Source organism: Ipomoea triloba, chromosome 9 (genome assembly GCF_003576645.1).
Source record: "Ipomoea triloba cultivar NCNSP0323 chromosome 9, ASM357664v1".
Lineage (NCBI taxonomy): Eukaryota > Viridiplantae > Streptophyta > Magnoliopsida > Solanales > Convolvulaceae > Ipomoea > Ipomoea triloba.
The window spans coordinates 256,201-276,066 of record NC_044924.1 but is presented as its reverse complement, the minus strand read 5'-3'; the positions used below and the strand labels follow the sequence as shown (position 1 = coordinate 276,066).

The 19,866-nt window shown below is 39.4% G+C and overlaps 5 protein-coding genes across 5 annotated transcripts; all 5 read left to right on the top strand.

Annotated features, from left to right (window-relative positions):
• The first annotated feature begins 244 nt into the window (after positions 1 to 244).
• On the top strand, positions 245 to 2,872 carry LOC116030753 (F-box protein SKIP23-like). The gene is made up of 2 exons (XM_031273079.1): positions 245 to 1,491; positions 2,498 to 2,872. The coding sequence occupies exons 1-2, from the start codon at positions 310 to 312 to the stop codon at positions 2,522 to 2,524; spliced, it is 1,209 nt and encodes a 402-aa protein (XP_031128939.1). The 5' UTR covers positions 245 to 309; the 3' UTR covers positions 2,525 to 2,872.
• Positions 2,873 to 4,704: 1,832 nt separating this feature from the next.
• On the top strand, positions 4,705 to 7,000 carry LOC116028758 (coiled-coil domain-containing protein 124-like). The gene is made up of 3 exons (XM_031270574.1): positions 4,705 to 5,374; positions 5,631 to 5,750; positions 6,682 to 7,000. The coding sequence occupies exons 1-3, from the start codon at positions 4,817 to 4,819 to the stop codon at positions 6,691 to 6,693; spliced, it is 690 nt and encodes a 229-aa protein (XP_031126434.1). The 5' UTR covers positions 4,705 to 4,816; the 3' UTR covers positions 6,694 to 7,000.
• Positions 7,001 to 7,210: 210 nt separating this feature from the next.
• Positions 7,211 to 16,168, top strand: LOC116028917 (probable serine/threonine-protein kinase PBL23). Its single transcript, XM_031270773.1, has 5 exons — positions 7,211 to 8,818; positions 8,892 to 9,001; positions 9,136 to 9,695; positions 15,500 to 15,780; positions 15,887 to 16,168. Exons 1-5 carry the CDS (start codon positions 8,579 to 8,581, stop codon positions 16,166 to 16,168), a joined length of 1,473 nt encoding a protein of 490 aa, XP_031126633.1. The 5' UTR covers positions 7,211 to 8,578.
• Positions 10,508 to 12,888, top strand: LOC116028759 (coiled-coil domain-containing protein 124-like). Its single transcript, XM_031270575.1, has 3 exons — positions 10,508 to 11,178; positions 11,435 to 11,554; positions 12,486 to 12,888. The coding sequence occupies exons 1-3, from the start codon at positions 10,621 to 10,623 to the stop codon at positions 12,495 to 12,497; spliced, it is 690 nt and encodes a 229-aa protein (XP_031126435.1). The 5' UTR covers positions 10,508 to 10,620; the 3' UTR covers positions 12,498 to 12,888.
• Positions 16,169 to 16,184: 16 nt separating the features above from the next.
• LOC116028757 (receptor-like cytosolic serine/threonine-protein kinase RBK2) lies at positions 16,185 to 18,832 on the top strand. Its single transcript, XM_031270572.1, has 6 exons — positions 16,185 to 16,514; positions 16,588 to 16,697; positions 16,832 to 17,672; positions 17,779 to 18,018; positions 18,179 to 18,328; positions 18,540 to 18,832. The coding sequence occupies exons 1-6, from the start codon at positions 16,275 to 16,277 to the stop codon at positions 18,690 to 18,692; spliced, it is 1,734 nt and encodes a 577-aa protein (XP_031126432.1). The 5' UTR covers positions 16,185 to 16,274; the 3' UTR covers positions 18,693 to 18,832.
• Positions 18,833 to 19,866: the final 1,034 nt, after the last annotated feature.

Sequence of the window (19,866 nt, the reverse complement as noted above, 5' to 3'; positions counted from 1 at the left end):
TTCTATGGATTATTATATCATGAATGGTTTGTTATTAAATTTTTTTTTTTATTAGAAACAATAAAATTATAGACGAAGAGTGACTGGACTCTATGGACTTATAATCAGACGCAAAAGTGGATCACTGTTAAAATGGGTCCGCCCATTAGAGATTTAGAGGTAAGCCCAGAATGAAAATCTTCGTCACCATTTAAACACACGTGTCACTATCATCCCCAAGCTTGTAAAATTAAATTGGTGTTGGCGTTGAAATGAGATCAAACCAGAATTCTGTTTGCGTCTAATCCCATCCCATCCCATCCCTGATCCATGTCTGAGTGGTCTCAGCTCCCCCGAGAACTTCTAGACCTAATCGCCAGGCACCTCAGTTCCGATACCGATTTCCTTCGCTTCCGATCCGTATGCTCTTCATGGCGATTCTCCGTCCCGGACAAGCCTCACAACTCTTACCCCTCCCGCTTTCCTGTCATCCCTAATGACGGAATCTCGGACACCAGCTGGGGCTTTAAACTCTCAAGACGCACCATTTACTTGCTCCGATCCTCCCCATCCAATGCCTGGATTCTTAAGCTCGATTCTGAAATTCCCCATCGATTCCGCTTGTTTCATCCTCTTTCTAGATCACATTTGAAGCCGCTCCCTTTGACTTTCCCTAAACTTCTAGATATCTCTCGATACCGCATTCATGAGCTGGGTCAGGAGTACACTCTTCAGTACATCAACTACAGGCCTTTGGCCAGTTCAATTGGTGAGGCAGGTAATCTTTATATGGAGAAGGTCGCCTTATGTCTGGAGAAACACCCCCCGTTAGGGTTTGTGCTATTGACCATTCATGTTTCTGGGAAATTGGTTATTTATAGATCTGGTGCCTCCAAGTGGACTGTCATCAACGACCTCAGTTCACCTTACGATGATGTCATCGCCAAAGATGGTCGCTTTTATGCTGTTGATAGTACTGGAAGGGCAGTGACTCTTAATTTGGATTCCGCAGCAGGCCTGGATTTGACTGTCGTTGCGCATCCTGTGTTCGGCGGAGACAAGAAATTCCTGGTGGAGTCGTGTGGAGACTTGTTAATGGTTGATAAGTATTTGACTGTTGGGCCTGGTGATGATCTCGGATACAGTGAAGGTTTTGAGTTTTACGAGGAGTTCGATTGTTTCATGAGCGAGAGGACTCTCAAGTTTAAGGTATATAAATTAGATGAAGAAGGGCAGAAATGGGTTGAGGTTGCAAGTTTGAAGGATAGGATACTCTTCCTGGGTGAAAATTGTACATTTTCTGCTTTGGTTTCTGAGCTAAATCCCGAGTGCACAGGGAACCGTATAGTGTTTGCAGATTATTACAGGGAAGGTGATGGAGTATGGAAAATACCTGGTATAGGTGTGTCTAACTTAGAGAGTGGTAGCATTGGTCCTATAAATAGTTTTATTGGTTATTCTGAGCTGTTTTGGCCACCTCCTTCCTGGATTTCTTCTGCTTCACAGATTGAAGTAAGTCATTCTTGTTCTTTTTGTTTACCTATTCCTATTCACTTTGTATTGTCTGATATTTCTTCCTTGCTACATTGGTTTGAGGCTTATTGCTCCATGTACCTGAATGTTATTCATGAGGATCCATAGTTTCCCTATACTTTGCTATGCTTCTGAGCATAGTACTATGGAAATCCTGAAATATATATGTATATGCATTTGTAGTATTTCAGAATTGTTTGGTGTTTACAAGATAGTTACTTACCCTTTAGTGATCATATACATGTTTAAAAATATACAATATGAAGTTGCCCTTTGAACAATAACCTTTTTTTTTTGCCTAAAAACTGCTGAAAGATTAAACCTAGTTCATTTACTAGAAATCTAACCACCTTTGCAATCTTTATTAGGTCCCACAACTCCCATTTGACAGAACTTGGATTATAGATTACAATTTTGAATATGTACAATCCTAATCAAGTATTATTCCATTGCAGTCAAATATTTACCAAACTCGTAAAAAGTATGTTAATTTATAATCTTAATAGTGTAATTAAATAAGCTTTAACAAACATCCACTTGATCATTATATTGTTTTGTTCAATCCGTCAGCTACCAGAAATTTTCAGACATTCTGAAAATATGACTCTCCCCAGTGAGGAGTAGCTTCAGGAGAGAACCGGTGGTGGACTATGGACCTCCTTGGCCTGAATATCTAACCCACAGCAATAGAAGTACCTGACTGCTACTGCTACTCATTCTGTTTTCCCTATAAAACGTTGTCACTAAAATCATGTCTCCAAAAAGTTCAAAACGGAAATGTACATCATAATTCATAATTTGACTTGCCCCTGACTACAAAACCTTTTTTGCACCTGAGTTTAGTCTCGTTTTACTAAATGACTTTTAGTTGTTTTGCATATTTGCACACAAAAAAACATGAACACCCATTTACAAGTTTTTAAAAATTTTAAATTCTTGATCAAGAATGACAGTGTTCTCTTAACTATTGCAATTTATTATGCAGGATGGGATGAACCAACTGAGTATTTGAATTTCCCAAGGCAATCAAAATAAGATGCAAAAGAGAGATGAACTGACCAAGCTGATGCCTCAGATGGATGGTGTCGTTGATGTCATGCAAAAACATGAGTGTGCTTATTCCAGCCCAGCAGATACATCATATCCTCAACCTTTTTGTTGGGATGTATGTATTTCCCTCATGTAATAGAAGGCAGGAGAATTTGAATTTTCAATTGCTTTTGGCTTATGTTTACACTTTGGTTGAAATAAGGACAGCTCTATTTATTTTGACATGACAATTACTCTTGTAAAGAAGCTTTTGTTTTCACATGCACAAAGTTGAAATAATAGATAATGCAGCTCTGAGGTTTCAGGCATATATGTTTTGCTTTCTGGAATTCTGGTGAATGTGCTATTTTTGACTTGGAAAATGCTTTTTGCGCCTCATAATCTCTATCCTCTTCCTCTTGGCGTGGTTCAGTGGTTGTATCTATATCTATGAATTGGCTGATCTATTTACTTTTAATGAAAGACTATTGTATGTTTTCATAAGGAGAAATTAAATTGGGTGCATAGTATTAGTCTTTCCGCGTTAGCTAATTCGTGCCAAGTAAATAATACTCAGCATAACTCTGCAAATTATGCTGTGGACCTGGGTCCAAAACTACGTCGTTTTGTTTTTTTTTTTTTTGTTTTTTGTTTTTTTTTTTTAGTAAACACATTGCTGAATTAGAGTTGTCAAAAAATGTGTGAATGTAGAGGTTTCAAAGTATGAATGTAGAGTATAGAAATCGTGAATATAGACTTATGATTGTGTGAATGTAGAGTTGCCCATAAATGTGTGAATGTAGAGGTTTCAAATTGTGAATATGGAGTATAGAAATCGTGAATGTAGAGTTATGCATGTGTGAATCTATAATAGAGTTAAGAAGTTCTAGCAACGTGTAGCCCTGTAATTTGTGAATGTGGAGTTCTCAAGTTGTGGATATAGAGTATAGGACCTGATGTGTGAATGCATAACAGTGGTAATATAGTTACTAAACATATAACCATATAATGTGTGAATGTAGTGGTTACAAATTGTGAATGTAGAGTATAGTGTATGTGAATGTAGAGTTTGTGTTCCACATTTCAAGCCAATATGTTAAAAAAAAATGGCATCGTTTTTGGACCCAGGTCCACCTTGCCAATCGTTATACCCTGCACCACAGTGCACATAGCAATGTGCACCACATACGTAAAACGACGTCGTTTCAGTGTTAGTGGACGCGGACGCGAATGACTCCAGGGAATTCATTATCTATAATACACATAATCATTATTTATAATACAGAGAACGTTTGCCTAGAATACAAAAAATGTTTGCCTAGAATACACATAATATTGACACAAAATACACATATGTTAGTGGACGCGGACGCGAATGACTCCAGGGAATTCATTATCTATAATACACATAATCATTATATAGAATACACAGAACGTTTGCCTAGAATACACAGAATGTTTGCCCAGAATACACAGAATATTGACACAAAATACACAAAACGCATCCTCCTAACATTCGAATGCACAAACACATCACAACTTATGTTAATAACATGAGTACACAGAATATTGACACAAAATACACAGAATTCATCCTCCTAAACATTCGAATGCACAAACACATCACAACATGTGTTACTAACATAAATACACATAACGGTTTTCTAGAATACACAGAACGGTTGCCTAGAATACACAGAATGATTGCCTTGAATACACAGAATATTAACATAAATACAGAGACCGGCCGAAACGAGAAACGTGATTTTTAAAAAGAACGAACGATTAGTTTACAATGCTCAAAACGACGTCGTTTTGATACGTGGTGCACATTGCTATGTGCACCGTGGTGCACGGTATAATTTGCCCCACCAGGTGGGTCCACGGCATAACTATTGATAATATTCCGTACAGGTTAACAACAAAAGATCATACAAATATACGATACAAGAGAAAAATAACATCCATCCAAAGAAATAACCAGCAGAATCGGCCCAAAAGAGTTCATATGTAGCAGCTAGAAGTTGCAGATTATTAGCCCAGTCCAATAAAATATGGTGGATCGACTCCCAGCCCAAGAAGCATAATAGCTGGCCCAATCCAAGAAAAGATGGACTAAAGCCCGTCAAATCCCTGCTGTTGTCTGTAAAATCCAGCTTCTTTCCATTTCAACTTCACACTTGATACTGCTACAGTGCTACGTGTTTCATCGCCGATTGCCTAACTCGAGAGTGGACGGAGATTGATCGGAGCGTGCAGGGAAAAATCGGTAAAGATGCCAAAGAAGATGGGAGTCAACAGTAAATCCGAGGCGGCTAGGGCTCGAAAGAGCGCTGCTGATTCTGATCGAAAGGAGCGCGAAGCAAGAGAGAAGGAGGATCAATACTGGCGCGAAGCCGAGGGGGCAAAGTCTCGCGCTTCCAAAAAACGTGAGGAAGAGGCGGAGAAGCGAGCCGAAGCTGCTGCTAAGAAAGCCGAGGCCCGTAGACTTGCCGAACAGGAGGAGAAGGAGCTCGAGAAATCCTTGAAGAAGCCTGACAAGAAAGCTAATCGAGTCGCTGTTCCAGTGCCCAAGATGACGGAGGCGGAACTCCGAAGACGTAGAGAAGAGGAGCAAGCAGCGATTCAGAAGAGGGCCGAGGAGGAAAAGAAGAGGCAGAGCCGTATTGCGGAGGAGGAGGAGTACGAAAGGGTGGTTCTTGTCACAAATACCAACCGTGATGATTCAATCATTGAGGCGCGAACCGTGGATGAGGCGCTTGCTCATATGACGATAGCAGATAATTTGCCTGTGGATAAGCATCCTGAGAAGAGACTCAAGGCATCCTTCAAGGTATACTTTCTCTATTACTTGATTATATATAATGCTGTTTTAGATACTCAGAGTAAAATAAAAAATACAAAATAAAACTATCAATTGCTACATACCAATGAGAATTTTTTTAGGAAGAACTTTGTGATTTAGAACCACATTGAGTGCGGTAACAATGCAACATGATCATTTAAGTGAAAGTGGGTGCCACAATCAAATTGCTACATTTCATATAGTCTCCATACATTGTTTTGATGTTTGATTTTTATGCTTGTAGGCTTTTGAGGAAGCTGAGCTTAGGAGGCTCAAGGAAGAGAAACCAGGGCTCACACACACACAGTACAAAGACTTGATTTGGAAGCTATGGAAGAAATCTCCTGACAATCCTCTTAATCAGGTCATTTTTATTTTCAAGATTTCACCTTTAACAATGACTTTGATTCATTTCATTCTTTGTACCTTGTACATCTTTTATTACTCTTCTTTGTCATATGTTTGTCAGTATTTGGGCATGGATATGTATGCCAATAGTTTGTCGAAATACCTACTCTTGTTTGCTTTGATGTCATTCTTCCTGTGTCCTTCATTTCCTGATTAAGAGGCAGCCACCAATTCAGGGGCTTGATATTGCCAAGTATTATAATTAAAATTGGAATTTTAGAACAAATGAAAAGTGGGATTTAGGGTATACTCTGGTGGTAAGTTACACACTTTCCCCTTTCCAAGTGGTAGACCTCAGTTCAAATCCCATCACCCCCCATCCCTCCTAGATGCACAGTGCTGCGAAAAAGAAATCCAAGTGAAAAGTGAATTTTGCTTCTTGGAATGGAAAGGCATTGGCTGATAGGGAACATAACAAACATTCCGACCAGGAAATGAAATGAAATTTACTATGTTTTATGCTTTTTTTTTAAAAAAAATAAAATTAATAAATAAATAAATTAGAGGACTATTTGCAATCAATCATATTATTGTACACGGTTGGATTCCAACCAGGAAATAAAATGAAATTTACTGTGTTTTATGCATTTTTTAATTAAAGGACTGTTTGCAATCAATCACATTATGATATTCGGTTGGATTGATTTAGTCAAACACTCAAACTCTCAAACAGACTATAAATTTGATTTTTAATTTGGTATGGTAGCAATGGATTACTCTAGTTGCATGTGTCATTCTGTTAATATGACCTAAATTAGGACATTGTGAATTGTGATGCTTTAAATAATTTCAGAATGAGTTTTATATTTGATACTTGTTTGTGTGTGTGTTCTTGAAATGGTTCTGTTTAGAGTTAGTGACATTGGGCTTTATCTTACTTGGCGCAGATTTCCGAGTAATCGTTAGGGAATTCTATTGGATGGCATGGCTTACTATGTGAAGGTTGTGGCTTCACTAGCATGTGAGCTTATTTGGCTTGTATTGGTTGATATCCATGGAGCTTACTGCCACTTTTTTGCCCTTTCCTAGCTGATGCAATCTGATAGAAGTTTTAAATTCTTCCTTAATATCACAGTATACCTGTACTTATTATAAAATATGAGTGCTTTTATCCTTTTTTTTTAAAAGGAAAGGTTAGTAATTGATGTATTAAAGTTTCTTCCATTTTCGTGAGTTAATGAGGTGATAATGTGTGCTGAAGAGAAAGTTGGGCGATTTGATTTCCTGCTATCATCATTACCATTTAGTACATTGATGATGAATATCTGATGCCTCAAATAGTTTTTGACTTTTGTGATCTACAGCAGCTGCTAAACTCTATAGTATCTTGATTGAGGTTAGGCTGTGTTCGTGTGAGCTGAGAGAGGTAGGCTGGTTGAAAGAGTGGGATTCATTTTCATAGGGAACACAATATAGTTATCCTGCCTTTTCCATTTTTGCTTGTTTTGAGTGTGTATACTACAGTCTACATTTGTAATACTAGAACACATTGGCCAGGGATAGATCTTGATAGAAGAGGGAGCTCAGATTTAAAATGATAAGAATATCTGGTGTGATTGGGCTTTTGAAGCACAGATGAAAAAATAGCAACTATGGTATGAGTTTTTCTTTTCAGTTAGATTTTCATTTATTGGGTTGAATTATGCAGTTCACGTGTCACATGTCGCTTCTATTAGTTGTTGGGTGTGAAGTGAGAGTATAAGAGCTGGGGTTAGTGTGTTTATTGTGATTGCGAGTGTCAAAACCCTAATATCATTTTTGGTCCAGTAGGATCAGGGATTATTTTATTTTGAGGTGTGCAGTGGAACTGTCAATGACAAGTAGTTGAATAATTTGCCAACTAAAGTGGTTGAGATCTTACTCACACCAGATGGTGACAATGTATTTATAGTTTGTCTGCTCCTGCCACTACCAAGGAAAATGAAGTACAATTGTTGGGTTTTATGTTTGATGGTGATCTTGTTTTTGGTTGTTGTATGTAAAAAGTGGTTTTAATTAGCTGGGCTCTGTGATGGCGGATGCACATACACATTCGTATGGTTAGAAGGTGATGTGCATGGACCCGGACTGGGACCGTAGAAGATTGCTTGCTCAAGCAGTTGTGCGACTGTTTAAAGATGTAAATTAAGGTGCGCTCATGTATACAGATATATGTTTAATATACTTGCTTGTGTGTTTGGTATTTTGCTCAGGTCAGGTCAGGTGTTATTTCAATTCCTGACATCTTTGCGGGGATGACATAAAAACCAGTGTGTCTGCTTAGGGAAAAGTTGAAAAATACTCAGAGAATTAGTATGAAGTGGTGATGCTTAATGCTTGTTGATGTGATGTGGTGTGGTTTAAAATGGATAGGAGTGGGTGAGTGGTGAGCGTTATGGGGGGTGGGGTTGGTGTGACACATTAATTCATTGTAATTACAGGACGATGGATAAGGTATGGGAGAAACATAAATCACCGCTGTTGCCTGTTGCCTGTTGGCGTTAAAAATGTGTGCACTTTGTCGGCGGGTTCAGCTCAGTTTTAGATGGAACACACACACCAAACCAACTAACCTCCACTTAATGCTTTAAGCTAATCATGGATTGGAGGTTCTCAAATTTATTGGTAGGCCCCAAACCAAAAGCTCACATTTATTACGGAGTAATAAATTAACGACCAACACCGCAATTTTTGTTTAACTACCAAAGATATCCTCCTCCATAAGCATTGAGCATTGAGCATTAAGCATTAAGCAAGCAACGGTCGTGAAGTTAGGTGGAATTGGGAGGGAACTCACAAGTCACGATGCTGCTGCTTGGGGGGAGCAGGATTTCGTCACTCTTGAGAAGCAGGCCGCCAGCCAAGAAGAGGACCATCGTTGTTGGCCTCAAATCCGATAATGATAGTAGAGAAATGCTGCTTCGGGTGCTCACTTTGACGGTCTTCCCCGGTGACAGCGTGCTGGCCATTCATGTTCAACAATCAGATGACACATTTGATCCCAATACATTTCACATCCACGAGGATCTCTGTAAATCCAAGCAGGTTGGTTAGCCTCTCAACCCCCCTTCTCCTCCTTTTCTGTGTCTGTAGAAGCCTGAAGCCTATTTTATTTCAGGCGGAGTTCCAAGTGAAGGTTTGCATAGGAAACTGCTATGTCACGGAACTGAGCTTTCAAGTACGTTTACACTTTGCCACCATTCTTGCCGTTGGATGTAGCAGTCTATGGTAGGTACATTTTTTTTTAACTTTCTCCATCTATGATCTATCCTACATACATGATACATACATACCCATTTAAGGCTCCTTCAATTCTCTCCCTCATATATGTAATATATTTCTTTTTCAATTGATTGGTGCAGCCCCCATGATTCATCAGTGGCCAAACTGTTGAGAGCATTACCTCCTACTTGCAAACTTCTGGTTATGGACAACGGAGGAAAGGTCCTACTTCAGAGACAGGGAACTTCTCAAGAGGGCTCTCTGCTCAAAGTTCTTCACACTAGTCCACAACCGCCTGCTTTCCATAAACAACTTCTTCTTTTCTCTTCTTTATCAGCGTCCACTAGCGGTGGTGACAAGTCAAGGAATAAATTTCAGATTCAGAAATCATTGACAATGCCATCTGCACGTCCCTCCTCCTCCGATCAATTGCTATTTCATCAAACTGAGAAGAAAGATACGCTCCCCAAGTTCAACAAGGATGGTGTTCTTACCAAACAATTTTTTCAAAGATTAGCAAGCCTACAAGTAATGGGATGCACCAGATGCTTCACGGTGGATGACCTCGAACATGCAACTGCAAATTTTAGTCCCCACTTCTTAATTGGAGAAGGTGGGCACAGTCAGGTGTATCGAGCCATTATTGACAACGGTTTTGCTGCTGCAGTGAAGCTCCTTAAACCCTCTCCCTATTCTCAAGATGATCTTCTCAGAGANGGACGCGAATGACTCCAGGGAATTCATTATCTATAATACACATAATCATTATATAGAATACACAGAACGTTTGCCTAGAATACACAGAATGTTTGCCCAGAATACACAGAATATTGACACAAAATACACAAAACGCATCCTCCTAACATTCGAATGCACAAACACATCACAACTTATGTTAATAACATGAGTACACAGAATATTGACACAAAATACACAGAATTCATCCTCCTAAACATTCGAATGCACAAACACATCACAACATGTGTTACTAACATAAATACACATAACGGTTTTCTAGAATACACAGAACGGTTGCCTAGAATACACAGAATGATTGCCTTGAATACACAGAATATTAACATAAATACAGAGACCGGCCGAAACGAGAAACGTGATTTTTAAAAAGAACGAACGATTAGTTTACAATGCTCAAAACGACGTCGTTTTGATACGTGGTGCACATTGCTATGTGCACCGTGGTGCACGGTATAATTTGCCCCACCAGGTGGGTCCACGGCATAACTATTGATAATATTCCGTACAGGTTAACAACAAAAGATCATACAAATATACGATACAAGAGAAAAATAACATCCATCCAAAGAAATAACCAGCAGAATCGGCCCAAAAGAGTTCATATGTAGCAGCTAGAAGTTGCAGATTATTAGCCCAGTCCAATAAAATATGGTGGATCGACTCCCAGCCCAAGAAGCATAATAGCTGGCCCAATCCAAGAAAAGATGGACTAAAGCCCGTCAAATCCCTGCTGTTGTCTGTAAAATCCAGCTTCTTTCCATTTCAACTTCACACTTGATACTGCTACAGTGCTACGTGTTTCATCGCCGATTGCCTAACTCGAGAGTGGACGGAGATTGATCGGAGCGTGCAGGGAAAAATCGGTAAAGATGCCAAAGAAGATGGGAGTCAACAGTAAATCCGAGGCGGCTAGGGCTCGAAAGAGCGCTGCTGATTCTGATCGAAAGGAGCGCGAAGCAAGAGAGAAGGAGGATCAATACTGGCGCGAAGCCGAGGGGGCAAAGTCTCGCGCTTCCAAAAAACGTGAGGAAGAGGCGGAGAAGCGAGCCGAAGCTGCTGCTAAGAAAGCCGAGGCCCGTAGACTTGCCGAACAGGAGGAGAAGGAGCTCGAGAAATCCTTGAAGAAGCCTGACAAGAAAGCTAATCGAGTCGCTGTTCCAGTGCCCAAGATGACGGAGGCGGAACTCCGAAGACGTAGAGAAGAGGAGCAAGCAGCGATTCAGAAGAGGGCCGAGGAGGAAAAGAAGAGGCAGAGCCGTATTGCGGAGGAGGAGGAGTACGAAAGGGTGGTTCTTGTCACAAATACCAACCGTGATGATTCAATCATTGAGGCGCGAACCGTGGATGAGGCGCTTGCTCATATGACGATAGCAGATAATTTGCCTGTGGATAAGCATCCTGAGAAGAGACTCAAGGCATCCTTCAAGGTATACTTTCTCTATTACTTGATTATATATAATGCTGTTTTAGATACTCAGAGTAAAATAAAAAATACAAAATAAAACTATCAATTGCTACATACCAATGAGAATTTTTTTAGGAAGAACTTTGTGATTTAGAACCACATTGAGTGCGGTAACAATGCAACATGATCATTTAAGTGAAAGTGGGTGCCACAATCAAATTGCTACATTTCATATAGTCTCCATACATTGTTTTGATGTTTGATTTTTATGCTTGTAGGCTTTTGAGGAAGCTGAGCTTAGGAGGCTCAAGGAAGAGAAACCAGGGCTCACACACACACAGTACAAAGACTTGATTTGGAAGCTATGGAAGAAATCTCCTGACAATCCTCTTAATCAGGTCATTTTTATTTTCAAGATTTCACCTTTAACAATGACTTTGATTCATTTCATTCTTTGTACCTTGTACATCTTTTATTACTCTTCTTTGTCATATGTTTGTCAGTATTTGGGCATGGATATGTATGCCAATAGTTTGTCGAAATACCTACTCTTGTTTGCTTTGATGTCATTCTTCCTGTGTCCTTCATTTCCTGATTAAGAGGCAGCCACCAATTCAGGGGCTTGATATTGCCAAGTATTATAATTAAAATTGGAATTTTAGAACAAATGAAAAGTGGGATTTAGGGTATACTCTGGTGGTAAGTTACACACTTTCCCCTTTCCAAGTGGTAGACCTCAGTTCAAATCCCATCACCCCCCATCCCTCCTAGATGCACAGTGCTGCGAAAAAGAAATCCAAGTGAAAAGTGAATTTTGCTTCTTGGAATGGAAAGGCATTGGCTGATAGGGAACATAACAAACATTCCGACCAGGAAATGAAATGAAATTTACTATGTTTTATGCTTTTTTTTTAAAAAAAATAAAATTAATAAATAAATAAATTAGAGGACTATTTGCAATCAATCATATTATTGTACACGGTTGGATTCCAACCAGGAAATAAAATGAAATTTACTGTGTTTTATGCATTTTTTAATTAAAGGACTGTTTGCAATCAATCACATTATGATATTCGGTTGGATTGATTTAGTCAAACACTCAAACTCTCAAACAGACTATAAATTTGATTTTTAATTTGGTATGGTAGCAATGGATTACTCTAGTTGCATGTGTCATTCTGTTAATATGACCTAAATTAGGACATTGTGAATTGTGATGCTTTAAATAATTTCAGAATGAGTTTTATATTTGATACTTGTTTGTGTGTGTGTTCTTGAAATGGTTCTGTTTAGAGTTAGTGACATTGGGCTTTATCTTACTTGGCGCAGATTTCCGAGTAATCGTTAGGGAATTCTATTGGATGGCATGGCTTACTATGTGAAGGTTGTGGCTTCACTAGCATGTGAGCTTATTTGGCTTGTATTGGTTGATATCCATGGAGCTTACTGCCACTTTTTTGCCCTTTCCTAGCTGATGCAATCTGATAGAAGTTTTAAATTCTTCCTTAATATCACAGTATACCTGTACTTATTATAAAATATGAGTGCTTTTATCCTTTTTTTTTAAAAGGAAAGGTTAGTAATTGATGTATTAAAGTTTCTTCCATTTTCGTGAGTTAATGAGGTGATAATGTGTGCTGAAGAGAAAGTTGGGCGATTTGATTTCCTGCTATCATCATTACCATTTAGTACATTGATGATGAATATCTGATGCCTCAAATAGTTTTTGACTTTTGTGATCTACAGCAGCTGCTAAACTCTATAGTATCTTGATTGAGGTTAGGCTGTGTTCGTGTGAGCTGAGAGAGGTAGGCTGGTTGAAAGAGTGGGATTCATTTTCATAGGGAACACAATATAGTTATCCTGCCTTTTCCATTTTTGCTTGTTTTGAGTGTGTATACTACAGTCTACATTTGTAATACTAGAACACATTGGCCAGGGATAGATCTTGATAGAAGAGGGAGCTCAGATTTAAAATGATAAGAATATCTGGTGTGATTGGGCTTTTGAAGCACAGATGAAAAAATAGCAACTATGGTATGAGTTTTTCTTTTCAGTTAGATTTTCATTTATTGGGTTGAATTATGCAGTTCACGTGTCACATGTCGCTTCTATTAGTTGTTGGGTGTGAAGTGAGAGTATAAGAGCTGGGGTTAGTGTGTTTATTGTGATTGCGAGTGTCAAAACCCTAATATCATTTTTGGTCCAGTAGGATCAGGGATTATTTTATTTTGAGGTGTGCAGTGGAACTGTCAATGACAAGTAGTTGAATAATTTGCCAACTAAAGTGGTTGAGATCTTACTCACACCAGATGGTGACAATGTATTTATAGTTTGTCTGCTCCTGCCACTACCAAGGAAAATGAAGTACAATTGTTGGGTTTTATGTTTGATGGTGATCTTGTTTTTGGTTGTTGTATGTAAAAAGTGGTTTTAATTAGCTGGGCTCTGTGATGGCGGATGCACATACACATTCGTATGGTTAGAAGGTGATGTGCATGGACCCGGACTGGGACCGTAGAAGATTGCTTGCTCAAGCAGTTGTGCGACTGTTTAAAGATGTAAATTAAGGTGCGCTCATGTATACAGATATATGTTTAATATACTTGCTTGTGTGTTTGGTATTTTGCTCAGGTCAGGTCAGGTGTTATTTCAATTCCTGACATCTTTGCGGGGATGACATAAAAACCAGTGTGTCTGCTTAGGGAAAAGTTGAAAAATACTCAGAGAATTAGTATGAAGTGGTGATGCTTAATGCTTGTTGATGTGATGTGGTGTGGTTTAAAATGGATAGGAGTGGGTGAGTGGTGAGCGTTATGGGGGGTGGGGTTGGTGTGACACATTAATTCATTGTAATTACAGGACGATGGATAAGGTATGGGAGAAACATAAATCACCGCTGTTGCCTGTTGCCTGTTGGCGTTAAAAATGTGTGCACTTTGTCGGCGGGTTCAGCTCAGTTTTAGATGGAACACACACACCAAACCAACTAACCTCCACTTAATGCTTTAAGCTAATCATGGATTGGAGGTTCTCAAATTTATTGGTAGGCCCCAAACCAAAAGCTCACATTTATTACGGAGTAATAAATTAACGACCAACACCGCAATTTTTGTTTAACTACCAAAGATATCCTCCTCCATAAGCATTGAGCATTGAGCATTAAGCATTAAGCAAGCAACGGTCGTGAAGTTAGGTGGAATTGGGAGGGAACTCACAAGTCACGATGCTGCTGCTTGGGGGGAGCAGGATTTCGTCACTCTTGAGAAGCAGGCCGCCAGCCAAGAAGAGGACCATCGTTGTTGGCCTCAAATCCGATAATGATAGTAGAGAAATGCTGCTTCGGGTGCTCACTTTGACGGTCTTCCCCGGTGACAGCGTGCTGGCCATTCATGTTCAACAATCAGATGACACATTTGATCCCAATACATTTCACATCCACGAGGATCTCTGTAAATCCAAGCAGGTTGGTTAGCCTCTCAACCCCCCTTCTCCTCCTTTTCTGTGTCTGTAGAAGCCTGAAGCCTATTTTATTTCAGGCGGAGTTCCAAGTGAAGGTTTGCATAGGAAACTGCTATGTCACGGAACTGAGCTTTCAAGTACGTTTACACTTTGCCACCATTCTTGCCGTTGGATGTAGCAGTCTATGGTAGGTACATTTTTTTTTAACTTTCTCCATCTATGATCTATCCTACATACATGATACATACATACCCATTTAAGGCTCCTTCAATTCTCTCCCTCATATATGTAATATATTTCTTTTTCAATTGATTGGTGCAGCCCCCATGATTCATCAGTGGCCAAACTGTTGAGAGCATTACCTCCTACTTGCAAACTTCTGGTTATGGACAACGGAGGAAAGGTCCTACTTCAGAGACAGGGAACTTCTCAAGAGGGCTCTCTGCTCAAAGTTCTTCACACTAGTCCACAACCGCCTGCTTTCCATAAACAACTTCTTCTTTTCTCTTCTTTATCAGCGTCCACTAGCGGTGGTGACAAGTCAAGGAATAAATTTCAGATTCAGAAATCATTGACAATGCCATCTGCACGTCCCTCCTCCTCCGATCAATTGCTATTTCATCAAACTGAGAAGAAAGATACGCTCCCCAAGTTCAACAAGGATGGTGTTCTTACCAAACAATTTTTTCAAAGATTAGCAAGCCTACAAGTAATGGGATGCACCAGATGCTTCACGGTGGATGACCTCGAACATGCAACTGCAAATTTTAGTCCCCACTTCTTAATTGGAGAAGGTGGGCACAGTCAGGTGTATCGAGCCATTATTGACAACGGTTTTGCTGCTGCAGTGAAGCTCCTTAAACCCTCTCCCTATTCTCAAGATGATCTTCTCAGAGAAGTGGAAATATTGACTAGTATTAAACACGCCAACATCATTCAGCTAGTTGGGTACTGTTACACCCAGGAGATTCAGGCAATTGTTTTCAACTTATCGAGGGAAAGTTTAAAGCAGAAACTGAGATACATGAGGTGGAATGAGAGAATGCGAGTTGCGATAGGAGTGGCAAGGGCACTGGAATACCTCCATTCTCTCACTCCTCCTATCATTCACAGAGATGTGAAATCCTCCAACATTCTTCTTTCAGATGGTTGTGAACCACTGGTAATTAATTATTTCACCCTCCTCCTATCATTTTCTATCTTGTATTTCATCACAATATAATGCATTGCACAAAAGTTTTAACACTGCAAATCAAATCAACCCCCAGCTCTCAGATTTTGGAGCAGCAGTTGTACACCCGCAGATTCAACAAGCAGCTATGCCCCATGCAAAACCAGTCAATGTTGTAGGTACATTTGGATACCTGGCACCAGAGTATGTGATGTATGGCAAAGTTGATGAGAAGATAGATGTCTACTCTTATGGGGTTGTTCTCCTTGAACTAATCACTGGGAAAGAGGCCATTGAGAGAAACCCAACATCTAACCAAGATAGCTTAGTACTCTGGGTAATGAACAATAGGATATNCAACACCGCAATTTTTGTTTAACTACCAAAGATATCCTCCTCCATAAGCATTGAGCATTGAGCATTAAGCATTAAGCAAGCAACGGTCGTGAAGTTAGGTGGAATTGGGAGGGAACTCACAAGTCACGATGCTGCTGCTTGGGGGGAGCAGGATTTCGTCACTCTTGAGAAGCAGGCCGCCAGCCAAGAAGAGGACCATCGTTGTTGGCCTCAAATCCGATAATGATAGTAGAGAAATGCTGCTTCGGGTGCTCACTTTGACGGTCTTCCCCGGTGACAGCGTGCTGGCCATTCATGTTCAACAATCAGATGACACATTTGATCCCAATACATTTCACATCCACGAGGATCTCTGTAAATCCAAGCAGGTTGGTTAGCCTCTCAACCCCCCTTCTCCTCCTTTTCTGTGTCTGTAGAAGCCTGAAGCCTATTTTATTTCAGGCGGAGTTCCAAGTGAAGGTTTGCATAGGAAACTGCTATGTCACGGAACTGAGCTTTCAAGTACGTTTACACTTTGCCACCATTCTTGCCGTTGGATGTAGCAGTCTATGGTAGGTACATTTTTTTTTAACTTTCTCCATCTATGATCTATCCTACATACATGATACATACATACCCATTTAAGGCTCCTTCAATTCTCTCCCTCATATATGTAATATATTTCTTTTTCAATTGATTGGTGCAGCCCCCATGATTCATCAGTGGCCAAACTGTTGAGAGCATTACCTCCTACTTGCAAACTTCTGGTTATGGACAACGGAGGAAAGGTCCTACTTCAGAGACAGGGAACTTCTCAAGAGGGCTCTCTGCTCAAAGTTCTTCACACTAGTCCACAACCGCCTGCTTTCCATAAACAACTTCTTCTTTTCTCTTCTTTATCAGCGTCCACTAGCGGTGGTGACAAGTCAAGGAATAAATTTCAGATTCAGAAATCATTGACAATGCCATCTGCACGTCCCTCCTCCTCCGATCAATTGCTATTTCATCAAACTGAGAAGAAAGATACGCTCCCCAAGTTCAACAAGGATGGTGTTCTTACCAAACAATTTTTTCAAAGATTAGCAAGCCTACAAGTAATGGGATGCACCAGATGCTTCACGGTGGATGACCTCGAACATGCAACTGCAAATTTTAGTCCCCACTTCTTAATTGGAGAAGGTGGGCACAGTCAGGTGTATCGAGCCATTATTGACAACGGTTTTGCTGCTGCAGTGAAGCTCCTTAAACCCTCTCCCTATTCTCAAGATGATCTTCTCAGAGAAGTGGAAATATTGACTAGTATTAAACACGCCAACATCATTCAGCTAGTTGGGTACTGTTACACCCAGGAGATTCAGGCAATTGTTTTCAACTTATCGAGGGAAAGTTTAAAGCAGAAACTGAGATACATGAGGTGGAATGAGAGAATGCGAGTTGCGATAGGAGTGGCAAGGGCACTGGAATACCTCCATTCTCTCACTCCTCCTATCATTCACAGAGATGTGAAATCCTCCAACATTCTTCTTTCAGATGGTTGTGAACCACTGGTAATTAATTATTTCACCCTCCTCCTATCATTTTCTATCTTGTATTTCATCACAATATAATGCATTGCACAAAAGTTTTAACACTGCAAATCAAATCAACCCCCAGCTCTCAGATTTTGGAGCAGCAGTTGTACACCCGCAGATTCAACAAGCAGCTATGCCCCATGCAAAACCAGTCAATGTTGTAGGTACATTTGGATACCTGGCACCAGAGTATGTGATGTATGGCAAAGTTGATGAGAAGATAGATGTCTACTCTTATGGGGTTGTTCTCCTTGAACTAATCACTGGGAAAGAGGCCATTGAGAGAAACCCAACATCTAACCAAGATAGCTTAGTACTCTGGGTAATGAACAATAGGATATATATATATATATATATATATATATATATATATATATATATATTTTTTTTTTTTTTTTTCTAATCTAAAACTAATAATATCAAAAGGAATGGGTTACTTTTATAAAGAGGATCTGACTGACTTTTGTTGATGTGATTTGAAGTCAAGGTCACTGCTTAGCTATGGACTTTGTGAGCGCCTAATTGATCCCGACCTTAATGAAGATTACAATGTAAAAGAGATGAATACAATGATGATTGTAGCACGGCTCTGTCTCTTGCATTCATCTTCAAGGAGGCCAACAATGAAAAGGGTCAGTTCTCATACTTTTTCTCTTTGCTTAATTTGGCTTGGCTTGGCTTAGGATACATACAGATAAGAAAAACACAAAATTACTACAACCAAAAAACAGTCAACAACACTGTCCTGTCTGAAAATTTTGAGTTTCTACTACTACTACTACTACTACATAACATCAATCATTAAGGGAATGCACATTTTGAAACTTGATGAATTGTTGACAGATCCTGCAATTATTGGAGGATCCAGAACATTGGTTGGAGTTGCAGGATAACAAAGAGGGTTTAGTTATTGGAAATGATTCAACAGGCAAAATAGAATTGTGCAGAGGGAACAAATCAGATTGTCTTGAAATTTTCACAGATGACGAGAGCTAGTACTACATTTGAATCTTTATCAGCTGCCTGCTTATCATGATAAATATTAAATTGTACATACTATAGCTTTGTTTAAAATATAAAGTATGAGTTGTTGTATCTTATTTCTTGAATTTTAGCAGCATATCATTCAATAGTAACAGTAGGCTTAAATAAATAAAGGGTAATAGTTGAGTTGAGGCCAGGCAACTGAGAGAAGTTACGTTGAGGGGTTGGGGGGGTGACATACATATGATAATATGCCTACATAAGCTAAGTTTGCAGCTACCTAGCTAGCTGTAAACATGCTAAGTTGGAAACAATATTATGCCTACATACATACATGCATGCATACGTGTTTAGTTATTTAATCCCCACCCCACCTCCTATCTCCTATTCATATTGTTGTCTTCACTGGACCGCCTTGCCGTCGTCACACTCACCGCCCCACCAATTTTGGCATTTTGCATTGCCATATCAAATCAGCATGGAGCCTGTAGGCCTATATATTTTCATTCCTCCTCAGTAGTTGGCTTCGGGTGGATTCCCATCTAATTTAAAGCTATCTTTATCCTGCAATATTTTTAATTTTTAAAAGTGAATTTTACTCTCGCATCAATAAATTTACTATTTTCTCTATATCCCTACAATGTTCTCAAAATTGATCTCACATTCACATCACATCAAAACAAAATAAATAAAGAATCAAAAAAATAAAAATTAAAAATAATAGCTACTGCAGCCTTTTGTACGAATTACAAAATTGGTGCAGTTACAAGTTTGCAACTCAAATCAACATAAAAAAGTATATATAAATGATTTTTAAAATGCCATTTCATCTTGAAAAGAGAAGAATTGCATAAATAAATCCAGCTTAATCTAATCGTATTGGGCAACCAGAACTTGGCATGCCCAAAAGGGGATTCGAGCTTTGAGTTAGTTGGGCCCGGCCTGCTTCATTGCCCCATTTTTTATTGAGATCCTAACAAGGCAATTTAGGGTCAGATTATAGTTTGGACGTTATCACTAAAAAGGTATTGAAATATAGATGGCAAGAGTTGTCGAAGAATTTGGATGTATGTATAATTATAAGCAAATTCTTATACATACAATAAATGAATTTTGGGAGCAAAGGATGAAATTCTTATAATGATTATGGTAATAAATAAACATTTGATTAATATGGTATGGAGCA

Coding starts and splice junctions, on each gene's coding strand:
- LOC116030753 (XM_031273079.1), top strand. CDS start 310: ATGTCTGAGTGGTCTCAGCTCCCCCGAGAACTTCTAGACCTAATCGCC. Junction 1,492..2,497: donor CTTCTGCTTCACAGATTGAA/GTAAGTCATTCT, acceptor TTTATTATGCAG/GATGGGATGAACCAACTGAG.
- LOC116028758 (XM_031270574.1), top strand. CDS start 4,817: ATGCCAAAGAAGATGGGAGTCAACAGTAAATCCGAGGCGGCTAGGGCT. Junction 5,375..5,630: donor GACTCAAGGCATCCTTCAAG/GTATACTTTCTC, acceptor TTATGCTTGTAG/GCTTTTGAGGAAGCTGAGCT.
- LOC116028759 (XM_031270575.1), top strand. CDS start 10,621: ATGCCAAAGAAGATGGGAGTCAACAGTAAATCCGAGGCGGCTAGGGCT. Junction 11,179..11,434: donor GACTCAAGGCATCCTTCAAG/GTATACTTTCTC, acceptor TTATGCTTGTAG/GCTTTTGAGGAAGCTGAGCT.
- LOC116028757 (XM_031270572.1), top strand. CDS start 16,275: ATGCTGCTGCTTGGGGGGAGCAGGATTTCGTCACTCTTGAGAAGCAGG. Junction 16,698..16,831: donor GTTGGATGTAGCAGTCTATG/GTAGGTACATTT, acceptor TGATTGGTGCAG/CCCCCATGATTCATCAGTGG. Junction 18,329..18,539: donor GGAGGCCAACAATGAAAAGG/GTCAGTTCTCAT, acceptor AATTGTTGACAG/ATCCTGCAATTATTGGAGGA.